Source organism: Bipolaris maydis (assembly GCF_028858645.1).
Source record: "Bipolaris maydis strain C4 unplaced genomic scaffold PSV08scaffold_4, whole genome shotgun sequence".
Taxonomy (NCBI): Eukaryota; Fungi; Ascomycota; class Dothideomycetes; order Pleosporales; family Pleosporaceae; genus Bipolaris; species Bipolaris maydis.
Genome location: NW_027093860.1, coordinates 301,139 through 316,059, shown reverse-complemented (window position 1 = coordinate 316,059; position 14,921 = coordinate 301,139). Strand labels below are relative to the sequence as shown.

Genomic DNA, 14,921 nt, shown 5'->3' with positions numbered 1-14,921 from the left:
CGTAGCACGAACACAACTGCTCACAGTGAAGTCGATAGCAATTGTCCAAGTGAATTTTCAGAGTGCTCTGATGATTCTATTCAGGCCTTCTATTTGTTGTTCTTTCCTTGGCTGCATCTCAGCCATCTGATTGGATTACACAAGGCCATTCTCAGCACATGCAACACTGTTTTCTTTAACTTGGAATCCCCAAAATCACTTCCAAAAACTCGACCTATTTAAAAGATTGGGCGATTTTAATATCTGACTTCCACCACCTCCTCGAGATGTTTGGTAAGATCCTCGTATTCAAACCCTTATTTGCCTCATGACTCGATTGACAGTAACTCCTACAGACTTCGACTTTGGTAATACGAGCCACTTTCACTATACCTCCACAACTGATGAGTATTACCGAAGACCAATGCGAACCACACAATTCCAAGCGTGAGCGTACAGTGCTAGATGCAGCTTTGAAAAAAAATTACAAGTACATGCAATGGGTGTGGTAGAATGGGAAGTAAATTATCAAGAATCAAGTGGCACTGTTGACATGGAGATATTTAGAGCGCTTTACATTGCCCAATACGGGTTCTGCCGAATCAGGAAATATGGAACTCCTAGGTATTCTCTGGAGTGCTTCATGGGCAGCACATATCAGTTTGAGACGAGGCAGGCGTCGAATCAAGCCGTATTTACGACACTGGAAGAACAAATAGGCGTGCCATGCACACAGAGGAGTTGGGGCTCGCATGGCTCCTGATTTTCTCAAAGTGTCTAATCTTAATCTTTCATGCTCACTGGCCCTTCACTGGGCCAAAGGGTGAGTGCAAAAAGCGTTTGCAAGTGCTAGTCAGACGTGCTGTTTACCCTTCACATCCGCTTCTACCTCCATCTCCACCATTACAAAAGGCAAAAAGCACATCAACAAGACTACCCCCCACAAAAACACCCTCTACAACTATGAAGTCCACAAAGACACCTCAATCTACGCCACCATCGGGAGCTACACCAGCTGCAAAAGCGCCTCCACGCGCTGCAGCTCCCATCTACACCATGAGCCGGGCCGACACGCGCCGCAAGCAGCAGCTCTGCAAGAAACTCGACGACATCTGCGTCGAGGTGATCTCCAGATCCACGGCTTTTTCCGAAGCTACTGCCAAGCTCTACCATATGTGCCTCCAAAGGAAGTACATGCCCTACGTGGACCATGATTCCGAAGTCAACTTGGCGCTGCTCACCATCACTTGCGAGCACAAGCGTCAGCAGCTAGATGAGGTCGTCAAGACCCAGCTTGAGGTGGCAAGGCGGGCACGCCTGCTCCGCGAGGCCGAGGCCGAGGAGAAGAGGCTTGATGCCGCGTTCTGGAAGCTCGTCAACAAGTACAAGAAGGGTTGAGGCGAGGGTTGGATTCTGCTTCACGGATACCATGTGTCTTCTTTTCTTCTTTCTTGTTCTCTATTTGGAGATAACTTGCCTTTGGTAGAGTGTTTGGCTTGGCGCCTTGAACACATGTATCAAGGGGCATATGGGTAGGACAGTGGTGTTTTCTCACTCTCCTCAAACGAGCATGAACAGAAATGCCGTCACGCTGCGAGCTCGGCAGCGTTACCAGAACGAGCCTCAACTATCCAACCCAGACTTCTCATTACTCAATGTGCCAAGAAAATATTCATGCTGTAGTGATGTTGTCTTCAATCCTTTCACTGGTGTCAAAGTGCCATCTTCAATAGCCATAGCAAAAAAAAGGGGGTCAGCAATACCCCAAGTTCTTCTTCACAAAAATGCACAAAAATATAGTCCACAATCACAATCACAATCACGCAAAAGAATGTTGGTGGTGAGAAAAAGGTATATGTTCAGAGCGCTATGCTACAAAAAGGGGGCATGTACTATACACAAAAGAATCGAAGGCAATCGTCGTATCCAACGAACGAACGAACCTCCAAAAAAGAGGAATCCATCACGTTTATCTCATCGCCGAGATGAACGGTAAGCCATCAAGAAAGAAAAAAAGCACTTTACAAGAAAGCGCGAGCGTGGCGGCGGGCCTTGCTAGCAGAGCTGCTGGCCTTGCCCTCGAGCCAGGTGATGAAGGTGTCGAGGGTGAAGGTCTCGGGGAGGTTACCGCTTGAAGGAGCAGCGGAAGGAGTGGGCTCCTGGGCTTCGGGAGTAACAGAAGCAGCAGGAGCAGATGCGCTTGGTGAGGGAGCAGAAGTGCTTGGTGAGGGAGAAGAAGGTGCGCTGGAGGGGGTGGATGAGGGGGCAGGGGTGGAGCCAGAGCCAGAGCCGGAGCCGGAGCCAGCGGCCATGGCGGGAGGGCCAGGGACGACGTAGCTGTTCAAATTGCCTTGGTAGACGTCAAACTTGATGCCGGGGTCGGTGGGAGTGTAGAGCTTGGTGCCAACAACACCATCGGGCTTCTCGGTACCGCTGCCGGTAACCTCAATGTTGACGCACTGGGGATAGTTCTGGGCACCGTTCTCCTGGGCAGCGGCGTGGAGCGCAATGATTTCGTGGCGGAAGACGTACTTGCTAGGGGCAAGGTTCTCGGGGATAGTCATGGACCAGGTGTTGTTGTTGGCAATCAGCTTGTTGGCAGCCCACTCGCCGTTCTCGTAACCAGCACCCTCAATCTTAAACCACTTGAGATCCTCCTTCTTGACGGCCTGGAGGTCGCCGGTGTAGGCAGCAGCGTAAGTGAGAACGGGGCCAACGTGGGATGTGGGCCAGGTGCTCCAGTGGAAGTCGATTTTGCCACCAGCGGGGATTGAGCCCATGGTATCCGAGCTACCCTTGGGGCTACCGGCCTTGTGGCAGATGATGTCGCCAGTGCCGTAACTGGATGGGTCTACGAAGCCGTTGTCGAGATTCTCAGCATACCAGCCAAGGTGCTCAGGGACCTTGGCGCCTTGCTGCATGGCATAGTAGTATTCGATAAGGTAGCCCTGCTTGAAGACGCCATTGAGGCTGACACCGGTGAGGGAGCCGTGGGCACTGGCGGTAGCAGCAAGAGCCGCGATGGCAGTGATGGTGGAGGCGAGAGACTTGTACATTGTGATAGATTGAGATGATCTGGGGAAGGTTGAAGTTGTTGGATGGGAATGAATGTTGGATGGGGGGATGAAAGAATGTCTGCCGGCTTCACACAGTGAACGGACTTGAAGAACGAATGTGCAGGAAAGAAGGGACGGGTATAGAAACCAACAAATTGAAGCTGTAGCGATGAAGGTACCTAGCCATGGGGTACCTCAGGGCTCTATTTATCCAGTTGAAGACCTGGTGCTCGGCGGCCTGGAGGCCATGGCATGGCATGGGTGACTCGTGGAAGAATGCCCGGCAGAACGGCACCAGGCCAAAACGACTAAACAGAGCCTCCACCTGATATTGTTTTGATCGTCATATTTCCACTTTGAGCCTGACAAGCGACATTGGCAGGATGCACCGGACTCCACGCGCAAGCGGCAAGACGCAGCGGTGGAACGGCAACGCATGGATATGCCATGATATGCTGCAGATGATATGATTAACATGCATAGGGATGGATTGGGAGGCCCGGAGAATTGGTAGTTCTCGTCTCAAGCGAGCGGGTCTAACCTGGCGGCATGAAGCTGGGTAGCCACAATGTAGCCAGTGTTGTGCCCGTGCATATGGGCGTCAGCCAAGCGCTTGTTTGCTGGTGCCAAAGAAGATGCCGAGTAGGGAGGAATTGATCGTGGCGTCTGTCGGTGGCGCTACTGATGGGCCTGGCATCCTGACATCGATGAACGGGAGGCTTGGTGTTCATGCATTCGCCGGAACGTTCCGCCAGGTCTGTCGCAGGAGGTGAGATTACTACGTCCTACTATCCAAACCTTGTCTTTGGTTTTACCACTGGACTACGCGCTGCAAACATACGCGTTATCATCAATCCAAAACCTAGGTGCAAGTAAGTAGTCGCCCATTGTGTATACTTGATAGAAGCGCCTCGAACAGAGCGCGCGCGCAACGGCCATGCACCCCTGACAACGAACACAATCCTGTTGCCCCACAGCTGTGCCGCTCTGTTCCTGACCTCGCTTGCCAACAGCTAAGTGTTGTTTCAAACATGAAACAGTGGATTTTTTTTGGCCCAATACTAGTGCTCCGGCGACAACTTCTCTGTTAAGAATCGCCCGCATACAGCTGACCAGTCGAAACATCGTCGGTGAGATTGGAGTTGGACTCGGTGCCGTGGATTCGGTCAGTGGTTGCACTCTCGAATCCCAGACAGCGTCGCCGGTGCTGCGCCGTCATTGTTCATGCATTGCTTGTTCTTGATCTCTTTAGCCGGCTTTCAGCCGTTGAGGCGCCGTTTGTAGATGTTTCCAATATAGTCTTCGAAACGGGCGGGAGTTGAGTATGCCAGGAACCAGTCATCTCCCCCCCACCTACCAGGACCGAATGTAGCAACTTTGACGGGAAACGGAGACGCATGCCTAGAGCTTTGCTTTACACTGCAGCTTCCTCCAAGCCCAACAGTGATGAATCACATGCTGACTTCTCTTGGTACCCTCTTCATCCTGTCGCCACAAGGAATGCCAGGTTCCCGTTCCTTGTGTCATGACACCGTGCCAGAGAGAAGACAAAGTTGACATAGCGAGCTGTTAGATTTGAAGACGCATGTGCAAGGGCGGCTGCCTTGCACAAATTACCATTCCCACAAACACACATGGGCTGCATGCACAGCGGACGCAATATTGGAGTATCCTTACCATTAACACAGGAACACTACTTGTTCGGCATAATGTTTCTGATAAACAAGTAGGCATCTTCGCAGTACGTATGCTGAACGTAGGCAGAGAGAGAGCGGGAGAAACAAGGACAGGCCATTGAGGGAATTTCGCTGGTTCAGATTTGCGGACGACCATTTCGCCGCTTTCATTGACTTGCAGTCTACTCTACTCTAGACATGCTTGGATGCCGCCGACCATTAGCACAGCGATTCCCAGTATCCATTGCGCAACTCCAAATGCACCCTGCACGTCTTCCTTCATAATCGCCCACAGAACGGCAAACACTGCACTACTCAGGCCACAAATACCCACTATAAACGCCCAAACACGCTGGGCCAGGAATCCTTCCACAAGATGAACACCCCACCCCATGCCGAACTCTAGCCGCTGACGCCGCTTGGGACTACGTAGATACGTTACCAGCTCGCCGTCATAGTCGTTTGGATGCTTAAAAAGATGAAGGAGGTAGGTGCTGCCGACAGGAGGCAGAAGGTCGTTGGGCTCAAACGTATATGGATGCTGAGATGCTCCCTGAGATTTCTCTGAGCTACCAGCTGTAGACACTGAAGACGTCGCAGATTTTGGAGGCATAGATGGCGCCGCACGAATATCAGCAAATCGATTACGATGAACTTCGAATTGTACAAATTCGATAGTCGTTAGTCCACGCAATCGTGTCCAGTTATACCATCGGCGATGTAGCTGGTCGTAGTGCTCTCGTAGCGAGAGTGCCAGGTCTTTATCGCTTCTTATTCGGCCTTCGTTGACGTCGAGATGCACAATCTTTGGCGTAAGACGCCCCTCGTTTGCGCAGGTGAGAAGCCACGATTCCTCGGCATAATTAGGCATGCGAACACTGAATGCGCTATCGGCTCGCACACGGGACGGGTTGTACTTTGATGCATCGCTGCCTCTAGACCATGGAGCAGATCCACCATAGGTAGACGATGGCGTTGCCAGAGTTGAAGCTCGACTAGAAGAGTCGAAGAGAGAGGACACGGATGATACTGTACTGCTCTGGCTGGCAGGGCTTTGATAGGTGTGCACTCTCGGACGGTTCAAGTAGGCTTCCAGGAGTCGGGCTGCATTCGGTCGTTGCTCAATAAAGTCATCGTAAAGTGACTCTCCACAGGACTGCAGACAATCAGTATAGCTAAGCACAGTTAGGAGATTGACACGTACACAAGTCCATCGAACGCGAACATGACCTCTCGGAACGGGCCTCTCAGGACCGACAACGTCTCGAAGCAGTTTGAATCCTTCGTATACTTTGTCCGACAACGCGCCAAATGCGAGGGCCCAGTACATCAACGCTGGGTTGTGCACTCCACTAGGTGCTGATCTGATCTCGGTTTCCGAAGGCAACAAAATATCGCCAATACAATTTTCGTCTAGCAACTCTACAGGGCCGTGCACAGTAGTAGGGTCTTGCGTATCCCCAATGCTTTGATCGCCATTGCCTGGGTCCGAAACAACATTACCCAAAGCCCTCAAAGCCTCTCTGAGCACTTCCGAATGGCTCGCTTCTTGTGAGTCAGGTGAGGATGCTAAATCATCATACATCTCCCCCGGTGAATTTGACGAGGATTTGTGTTTTCGCACCTTCGGTGGCCCTTTCCGCTGAGTCACTGGGGATACATGGGCAGATCTTGTTTTGGGAACGTTGGTTTGTAACCGCAATCCATACTTGGATTTTTTGGGTACTTGGAGATCGTCTGCGGATGAATGACGGGCGTTTCGAGATTTCATCCTCCCGGTATGTCGTACTGAATTTTGCCATGCCCCGTGGTCTTGCAAATTTCGGTCAGAGTCCTTGGACTTGCGAGGTGACAGACGTTGGCATTGCCGCACGTTAGCCGAGCTCGTGCCAAATTCATCATACCAATCTTCGGTTTCAATGGTTGTTGAATTGGAGGGAATCTTGGTCGATTTGTGAGCGTCCGACCGTTTAAGGTTAATGTTTGCGGTTCGGCAGTTTACACGGGGACGAGTCTTCTTCTCAACCCTTTTCCTGACTGGCCCGATGAGTGATAGGCCCCGGGTAGGTGTTTTCACAATGCTGGATACTGAACCTGATCGGGTTGGAATCAAGGACTCGCCATAGGTCTGTTGTCCATCCACGTGCCGATCCATTGGGCGAAGATCAGAAATGAGGGTTTCCGCATCGCTCATTCCTTCTTCAGTGGTTGAATGTTGTACCAGACGACTCCCTTCCGCTTGCCTCGCATGTGATTCACCGCTTGAATCAGTTCCAAGAGCAATGGAATCTTGCGGATGCCTGATGCCATCTTCGTTTGAAGTACCGATTTCGAACACATCGGGTCGATCGGCAGGACTTATAATATTTGCCGGCGCAGATGACGGTACAGAGTGAAGTTCAGCTGGCAGCAGTGCGGAGTCAAGCTCGGAGATGTTTGCCCGGGATGTGGTGGCGTCTGAACCCAAGTCTACTTCAGCAATCTCATCCGAGTCTGTGGCGGATCCCTTTAAGAGCCGAACTACATAGCCCTTTCCTTTCTTTTTGATCTTGGCTTTGATTTCGGCTAGACGCTTTGTCTGTGTAGACAGTGTCGAATCACTCCGAGAAAATGATACATTCCAATCTGGCACAACTTTATTGAGAAATTCAGGGGGCACGTGGTCTAGATCGGCCCAGCCTTGCTTCTCCGAAAGTGGTGTCGTAGGTGGACTCGATGTATCTTGTCTAGAATTTGTGGTATTCTTGGTAGCGCTATTGACCGTGTTTAAAGGGTTGAACAATGCATTCAAGGGCAATCCATCTGGTGGTTGAAGCTTTGCACCAATGTCCAAGACAAGCTGAAAGCGGCCTGGATTTTGGGCATCTTCCTGGAGTTTCAAAGTAAATGGCACCGACTGCGTCTTTTCATACCGCGGAAGAGGAGTATCGCGCCCTGTGTCGATAACCTCGCGCTGATTGGTCGTTTGTGGAGACTGATTGAAGCGTAGTGGGACCGGAGAGGCTATTGTGGAAGCCTGGCGCAATGCGCTGTCAGCCGTTAAACGTTCTGGCATAGACTGATGTTTTCCAGCCTTGCAACGGTAACGAAAAGCCCTTCTATCAGAGCGCAGTCGAGAAGTGGACTTACCATGTTGGCATAGCGTTCCCAGCGGAAAGCAGGAACAAAAACCTGAGAGGCGTAGAGAAGGGCGAGGCATGCACATTTTTGACCGGTGAGCACTGCAAGCGAGTGGATGGTGAGAAGGCCACAGGCAGCTGCTGCGGCCGTTCGTGCACTGCCACCACCTCCTGCAGTGTGACGGACAAGGCTGCTGTGTTGCAAGGCTGATTGGAGATTCCCACAAGACAGGAGCCTGTTGAATACAGGACACCTTCCGCATCAAAACTTCTCGTGCTCTTGAAAATGTCCAGCTTTGCTGGATCCGCCATTGTACAGGCCTTGCAAACTTGGCACATGAGCGAGTTCCTTGTTACTAGTACGCGACCCCATTTTGCCGTGGCCGGCTGAATTGCGAAGACCGAAAAGTCGTGGACAAGGTAGGAGTGCTCATGGCGATATCAAATTGGATATGAGATAGGACGGGTCAGAGGCAGAGACTATGCGCAAATAACGGTACTGCGAAAAGAACGGGAAGAGATTGGGTTACTATGCTTCGTGACTGCCAGAATGGTGGACAGGCAGTCGTGTCGCTCCTTCCCGCCCTCGCTCACGCAACAACACCAACACCACGCGCCGTGCTCCAAACCTTATTGCCTTGATGTAACCTTCTTTTCACGACCTCCTCGGCATAATAAACTCAGTTAATCCAGGCACCAAGGACTTGGCTATACTGAGTCTGCAATTGCCTGATCATGTGCGCTTAGTTGTCTGCTCGCCTAGTCCGTAGACGGCTTCTCTTCCGCACCTCGGCATGCTTCCGACATGGCTATTCACGCAGTTCAGCACAGAATCTGACATGGCTCGGTCTATAGACCACCGGCTTCCCCGCAATAACTGACGATCCCTTCTGTCCACTATTTCTCCGTCGTGCGGTCTCGAGATTCCCCGCCATTGGGAAACGTGGGATGGACGCGAGTCAAGGGAATGCATCATGTATCCTAGGGTGATCATGACGTTAATGGACCTGTTCCGTACATTCGGCCTGTTCAAGCGCCAGGAATATAGCCCAACGCGGACGTTTCCACCAAGGACCGCCGTTATTGTTGTGAAAAGTAAGCATTGGCGATACTTTATATAGCATTGTCTGTTCCTGCTCGTTTTCTGGTCATCTTGCAACAGCTCAAGCCGTCAAGATGCGTCTTTCAACCCTTTTCCTGTCGTTGATTGGCGTGGTCTCCACCACTGCCTCTGCGCTTCCTAAACGCCAGACTACACAACCCACCTTCTCCCGCAATGTCATCTTCAGTCCTCCGAGGAATGCTGGCTGGACCGATCCAGGCGTCCTGTATGCCCGCAGTGCACAGCTTGCCGACGGCTCTCTGCTCGCAACTTGGGAGAACTATTCCCCTGAGCCACCAAAAGTCTACTTTCCTATCTTCAAGTCTTCCGATGGCGGCCTCACATGGAGAGAAATCTCGCGCGTTCAGGATACCCAGTATGGCTATGGTCTGCGGTACCAGCCTTTCATCTACGTCTTACCTGAGAGCATTGGCGGCTTCCCGGCCGGAACAGTTCTGGTTTCAGGCTCAGCCATCCCCACGGACCTCTCCAGCACCCACATTGAACTTTACGCATCTCGAGACTCTGGACTGACCTGGACCTTCGTCTCCCATATTGCAGCCGGTGGTGAAGCTCTTCCTAACAACGGCTTGACACCTGTCTGGGAGCCCTTCCTGATGTTGCACAACAAGAAGTTGATCTGCTACTACTCGGACCAGCGCGAAAACGCCACCTACGGCCAGAAGATGGTCCACCAGACCACTACGGACCTCAAGACATGGGGCCCGGTTGTTAACGATGTCGCATACCCCAAGTACACTGACCGCCCAGGCATGCCCACCGTCGCCAAGCTGCCGAACGGACAGTTTATCATGACTTACGAATACGGTGGCGGTCCTGCTATCCCCAACTCCTATCAATTCCCCGTCTACTACAAGATTGTGTCTGATCCCGAAAAGTTTGGTCAAGCCCAAGGCATCAGTCTCAAGGCCACTGACGGCACTATTCCGAGTGGTTCGCCGTACGTAGTGTGGAGTCCGGTCGGTGGCGCAAATGGCACGATTATTGCGAGCGCACACAGCGGTTCTCAGGTCTTCATCAACAGGGGTCTTGGACAGGGCAACTGGATCAAGATCGACACACCTGAGCCCAGCTCTTATACAAGGCACCTTCGCGTACTCCAGGACCCAACCAAGTTGTTACTTATGGGTGGAGGACAGCTGCCACCTAGCACCACAAACTCAATCACCGTTACTGTTGTTGATATCAGCAAGTGGTGATTGTACGGTGTGCTGGGAGGATTCTATGTACATTATTTGTTACAGTCTGAATCTCTACCATAATTGCAGAGCATTGTAGATACTATAAGACTACATACGTAATGATAAGATATAACGGTCATATCATAGCTGATAGTAAATGTGAAACCCTAGTGAGCTTCTAACTCTTGCCTGTGCCTATATTTGTTGAACAACACTTTAAGTATTATTAGGTTTGGGTTTCCCAATGTAGACATTTGTAAGATCTTTTGGGTCTACGAAACAACATGGGCAACCCAACTCCTGCACACTGACTGAACAACTCACGGGAAATACAGTAAGCGACGTGTGACTGCTAAGAACTTTGAACTGAATACTCGGCACAATTGTAATTTCCGAAGGAGCAATAGTGACTGTCTTCTATGATAACACATGTCAACTCCGAATAAGCTGACACGAAAGGCTTCGTTTATTGCAATCTTATCTTGTTTTGTCTCAGGCTATGCTTGCACATGCAGTTCCGTGACATGGACAATGCTCAATCTTTGTTTTACTAGAATCGATATGCGGAGCCAATGACAATGTTGGGACAGGCCTGGAACCTCGGAATAGTTCAGACGATCCGACACATCCCCACCCACCCACTAGCGCCGGGCCGACCATTCTTCCTAAGCGAGACCACCGAAGGCGCAAATTGAGCATCGCGGTAGTCATTGACATTTGCAGCAACCACCGTCAAGCCCGAACGCCTCCTCTCCCCCCAAACCGACAATCTCTTCTCCAATACCGACAAAATGGGTGGTGTTACCGTCAAGGACATTGAGTCTCACACTTTCGTGAAGGCGTACGCCGCTTTCTTGAAGCGTCAGGGAAAGCTCCCCATGTAAGCCTCTTTTCCCAAATCAGTACAGAGAGAGGACCAAAGCGCTAACTTTTTTTCGCAGTCCAGGTTCGTCTCTATCCAGCGGGTGAAGGATGAAAAGCCTGAATCCCGTAAATGGGGGATAAACCTCAGTTCGCTGACTCTTATCTACAGGCTGGGTTGACACTGTCAAGACGAGCCGTACGTATAAATCCGAGATCCTGAGAAACGAAAGAAGAATCTCATTTGGGCAATCGGTCGTCTAACATTGCGCAGACTCCAATGAGCTTCCTCCCCAGGACATTGACTGGTTCTACGTCCGCGCCGCTGCCATTGCCCGCCACATCTACATGGTACGCGAAGCCCTCGCACACACGGATTGAAGAGAGGAAGGACAAAATACTAACGAACTGAATAGCGCAAGACTGTTGGTGTAGGCCGCCTCCGCAAGGTCCACGGATCTACCAAGAACCGCGGCTCCCGCCCTTCCCACCACGTCGACGCCTCTGGCTCCGTTGACCGCAAGGTCATGCAGGCTTTGGAGAAGATTGGTGTTCTCGAGCAGGACGAGGACAAGGGTGGCCGCCGCATCACACAGTCTGGCCAGCGTGATTTGGACCGTATTGCGCAGACCACCCTCGAGGCCGAGGAGGAGGATGACGAGTAGATGTTTCGCACAGGGTTGTGATGCGCGGGCAAAAAAACACGGCTGTTCTAAGCATTTGATTGCGGGGCGGTTACGGATCTACACGGTTTTTACGGCTTATGGCGTTGAAGACATGACTTCGCTGGGCCTGCTTTTAGCCTAGGACAACCAATGACACTGGGCTTGGGCCTGAAAAGCAACATGATACCCCTCACTCTTGTCTGGTGCTCTCTTTCTCTCTTTTTCTCTATTCGATTGGAAGTGACATGATGGTCATGACGACATCTTTGGCATTTGCTCTCATCGCTCAACAGCTGCAACTTTTTTTTCCTTGTCTCTTCATGGTTTGATTCATGCAAGATACGGAAGCTGCATGAACATTTTTAGTGCATGAAATTTCTGCGGGCACAGATACGACCACGACTGACATGGCTTTAGAAAAGGTCAGTCATGGCGCCGTGACTAGCATCGCCCACTAGCCTAGCATACTTGGCCAGCACGCCCCTCGTAACCGGCATGCTAGGTGGCACCCACGCCTTCAGCCGGTTCTCGATCTCCTCATCGCTCACATCCATGTCTATCCTGTTCTTTTCCGCATCAATCGTGATCATGTCGCCATTCTGCACAACCGCAATGGGACCGCCTACAGCCGCCTCGGGGCAGATATGACCTACGATAAAGCCATGGGACGCTCCAGAATACCTGCCGTCTGTGATCAAGGCGACATTGGTCAGCTTGGCACCCATGATGGCAGCGGAAGCTTTGAGTTGTTCCGGCATTCCGGGGCCGCCTTTGGGTCCTTCATAGCGCACTACTACTACAACATTCTCGCCGTGTGGAATCTGGCCTTGGTTGAGCGCGCTATCCAGCTCGTGCTCTTTGTTGAAGACGATAGCTTTGCCGGTGAACTTTAGGCCTTCTTTTCCTGTAATCTTTGCTACTGCCCCAGAGGGTGCGAGGTTACCGCGGAGGATCTCGATGTGGCCAGTGGGTTTGATCGGGTTGCTTAGAGGGCGAATGAGCGTTTGATCTTGGGGCAGAGATGGATATCCTTCGATATTTTCCGCAAGTGTCTTTCCAGTCACGGTGGGAATGGAACCATCAAGCAGCTTTGCGGCGACGAGCAATTTCATAACAGAAGGCATGCCGCCAATCTCAAAAAGATCGGCTGCCATGTAGCGGCCACTGGGAGCCAGATCGGCGAGAAAGGGAATCTTGTTTGAAACACGTTGGAAATCGTCGAGAGTCAAAGGAACACCCGCTGTGCCTGCCATGGCAAGAAGGTGCAAGACAGCATTTGTCGAACCACCCAGCACCATCATCATGACAAGGGCGTTTTCGAAAGATGCCTTTGTGAGGAGTTTGCGGGGTGTGATGTTTTTTTCCATGCACACACGGATGGCAGCAGCCGCTTTGGCGCATTCGCGCATCTTGGCGGGAGAGGTCGCAGGTGTGGTGGACGAGTTGGGTAGAGTAAGGCCCATTGCTGTGATTTATTAGTGCATCGTCATGGCAGATATGGCAAACGAGAGCCTGTTGTACCTTCAATCGATGTGGACATGGTGTTTGCCGTGTACATGCCACCACAAGCGCCTGCACCAGGGCATGCATTTCTCTCAATGTCTTCCATAATCTCATCTGGCGAGAATTTACCATCGCTCGCGCTCTTCAAGTTTTTGTATATGTATGCGCCGTGGCTCTCATAGCATGTAGAGATATTGATGGGCTTCTTGAGTGTCTCTGAGTAGCCCGGCATTATGGAACCACCATAAACCATGAGCGAAGGACGGTTGTGTCTTGCGAAAGCCATGATGACTCCAGGCATATTCTTGTCACAACCCGGAATCGCTATGCAGGCATCGTGGTGCTGAGCACATGTAACGGTCTCAATGCTATCGGCTATTATTTCACGCGTTTGGAGAGAGAAGCGCATTCCTAGTCGAGATCAATTCAAAGTTGGCGGGATACAGAGGAGTCATGGTACCTTCACCACCCATTGTGATGCCATCTGAGACACCGACGGTGTTGTACTGCCACGCAAGCATATTATCGTTCTGAACATGCTTCTTAATCTCTTTTCCCAGGTCCAGCACTGTGGAGTGTCAGTGTGTTATGCGCACGCGATTGACTGCTTCGCCCTGATGGTCTCGCCACGCGTGGGCTAGATCGAGGAACTTACAGTGCATGCTGCGGCATTGTCAGTTTGTGGCTAAGACATTTTTGTGCGCAAGGGTCAAAACGAACTTGCATGGATTGCCTTCCCACCAAACAGATGCTATTCCGACATGAGGCTGTGTCTTCATTGCTTCTCGGGAGGGTACCCCAGCGGCATAGAGCATGGCCTGTTATTTGGACCATGTCAACTACTGATGGAATTCAAAAGGCGGTGCTAGCGAACCTGTGCTCCAGGGAAGTTGTGGCCGGTAGTGAGCGTGGACGAGTACTTGTTGAGTGCTGGTTGGCCATTTTCATTTTTCGCATCGTCTGGAAGATGTGGAAAACTGAGAAAGCGCGGCTCTTCTGGCTCGCGTTGCTTCTGAAGGTTCTTAGGATCCATTTTGAGGCAGCCAAAAAATGGGGTCTATGTGATATACGACAATTGAACGGGTAGACGAAAAAGGAAATCAGGGCGAGAGGGAAGATTGACAGAAGGGAAAAAAGTGTGGTATTGCGGGAACGAGATAGTGATGATAGCTAATCGATACCGCGAGTACCCAGGTACTCCCGGAACAGGGGCGCTTGCACAGTCTAACATGGTTAGGGCTGTCTAAGGTACTCGTACCGACGTATATGTGGGCCATGGTCATGCCTCTATCAGTGTCGTTTGGGGCCCAAACCGTCGTGGAGGGAGGGGTATCGTGGAGCATGACAAGTGCCAGTCCAGGGCCGGAAGGCTACGCGTTGTGTCGTCCATGGACAGTGAGCAGCAGCCAATGCGGTCGGACGAGATGTAGCCGAAGTATGGCGATTGGGTCAGGCAGTATGCCAGCGGACCCGTGGTCGCGCTGGCGTTGGGGTGGTAGCGTGAAAGATTTCCTCCGCGGTATCAAGTCCCGAAGTGCGCCACATCGGACTTGCAGCGTGACCTGGCGCCTGGGCAGTGGGCGCGACATGTGCTGGCCCACTGCCAGAGTGCGGCGCTTTCAACGGCGGAATGCTACCTGTCTTCTGGAAGGCCGGGGCCCGTCACCGCTTTTGCGGCTCGGCTAGCAATGGCATTGACAGGCGCACTTGGGGTAAAGTATATGTAAGAACACTAGCTTAGTGGTGCGTATGTAGAGC

At 51.6% G+C, this 14,921-nt stretch overlaps 6 protein-coding genes across 6 annotated transcripts; 3 read left to right on the top strand and 3 right to left on the bottom strand.

Moving 5' to 3' along the window:
* Positions 1–942: 942 nt before the first annotated feature.
* Positions 943–1,377, top strand: PSV08DRAFT_245408 (uncharacterized protein; the record flags this gene model as incomplete). The annotated part of the gene is made up of 1 exon (XM_014219146.2): positions 943–1,377. One exon carries the CDS (start codon positions 943–945, stop codon positions 1,375–1,377), a length of 435 nt encoding a protein of 144 aa, XP_014074621.2.
* A 594-nt stretch (positions 1,378–1,971) lies between these two features.
* On the bottom strand, positions 1,972–4,254 carry PSV08DRAFT_408399 (glycoside hydrolase; the record flags this gene model as incomplete). The annotated part of the gene is made up of 2 exons (XM_014219147.1): positions 1,972–3,054; positions 4,142–4,254. 2 exons carry the CDS (start codon positions 4,252–4,254, stop codon positions 2,001–2,003), a joined length of 1,167 nt encoding a protein of 388 aa, XP_014074622.1. The 3' UTR covers positions 1,972–2,000.
* A 644-nt stretch (positions 4,255–4,898) lies between these two features.
* Positions 4,899–7,843, bottom strand: PSV08DRAFT_387105 (uncharacterized protein; the record flags this gene model as incomplete). Its single annotated transcript, XM_014219148.2, has 3 exons — positions 4,899–5,867; positions 5,916–7,727; positions 7,841–7,843. 3 exons carry the CDS (start codon positions 7,841–7,843, stop codon positions 4,899–4,901), a joined length of 2,784 nt encoding a protein of 927 aa, XP_014074623.1.
* A 961-nt stretch (positions 7,844–8,804) lies between these two features.
* PSV08DRAFT_198400 (uncharacterized protein) lies at positions 8,805–10,272 on the top strand (the record flags this gene model as incomplete). The annotated part of the gene is made up of 2 exons (XM_014219149.2): positions 8,805–8,925; positions 8,993–10,272. 2 exons carry the CDS (start codon positions 8,805–8,807, stop codon positions 10,150–10,152), a joined length of 1,281 nt encoding a protein of 426 aa, XP_014074624.2. The 3' UTR covers positions 10,153–10,272.
* A 602-nt stretch (positions 10,273–10,874) lies between these two features.
* PSV08DRAFT_360480 (ribosomal protein S19e) lies at positions 10,875–11,852 on the top strand. Its single transcript, XM_066092995.1, has 5 exons — positions 10,875–11,014; positions 11,081–11,124; positions 11,168–11,194; positions 11,270–11,346; positions 11,412–11,852. Exons 1-5 carry the CDS (start codon positions 10,926–10,928, stop codon positions 11,658–11,660), a joined length of 486 nt encoding a protein of 161 aa, XP_065949398.1. The 5' UTR covers positions 10,875–10,925; the 3' UTR covers positions 11,661–11,852.
* Positions 11,853–11,893: 41 nt separating this feature from the next.
* PSV08DRAFT_400266 (dihydroxy-acid/6-phosphogluconate dehydratase) lies at positions 11,894–14,196 on the bottom strand (the record flags this gene model as incomplete). Its single annotated transcript, XM_014219151.1, has 6 exons — positions 11,894–13,125; positions 13,182–13,574; positions 13,624–13,731; positions 13,819–13,826; positions 13,884–13,981; positions 14,038–14,196. 6 exons carry the CDS (start codon positions 14,194–14,196, stop codon positions 12,074–12,076), a joined length of 1,818 nt encoding a protein of 605 aa, XP_014074626.1. The 3' UTR covers positions 11,894–12,073.
* Positions 14,197–14,921: the final 725 nt, after the last annotated feature.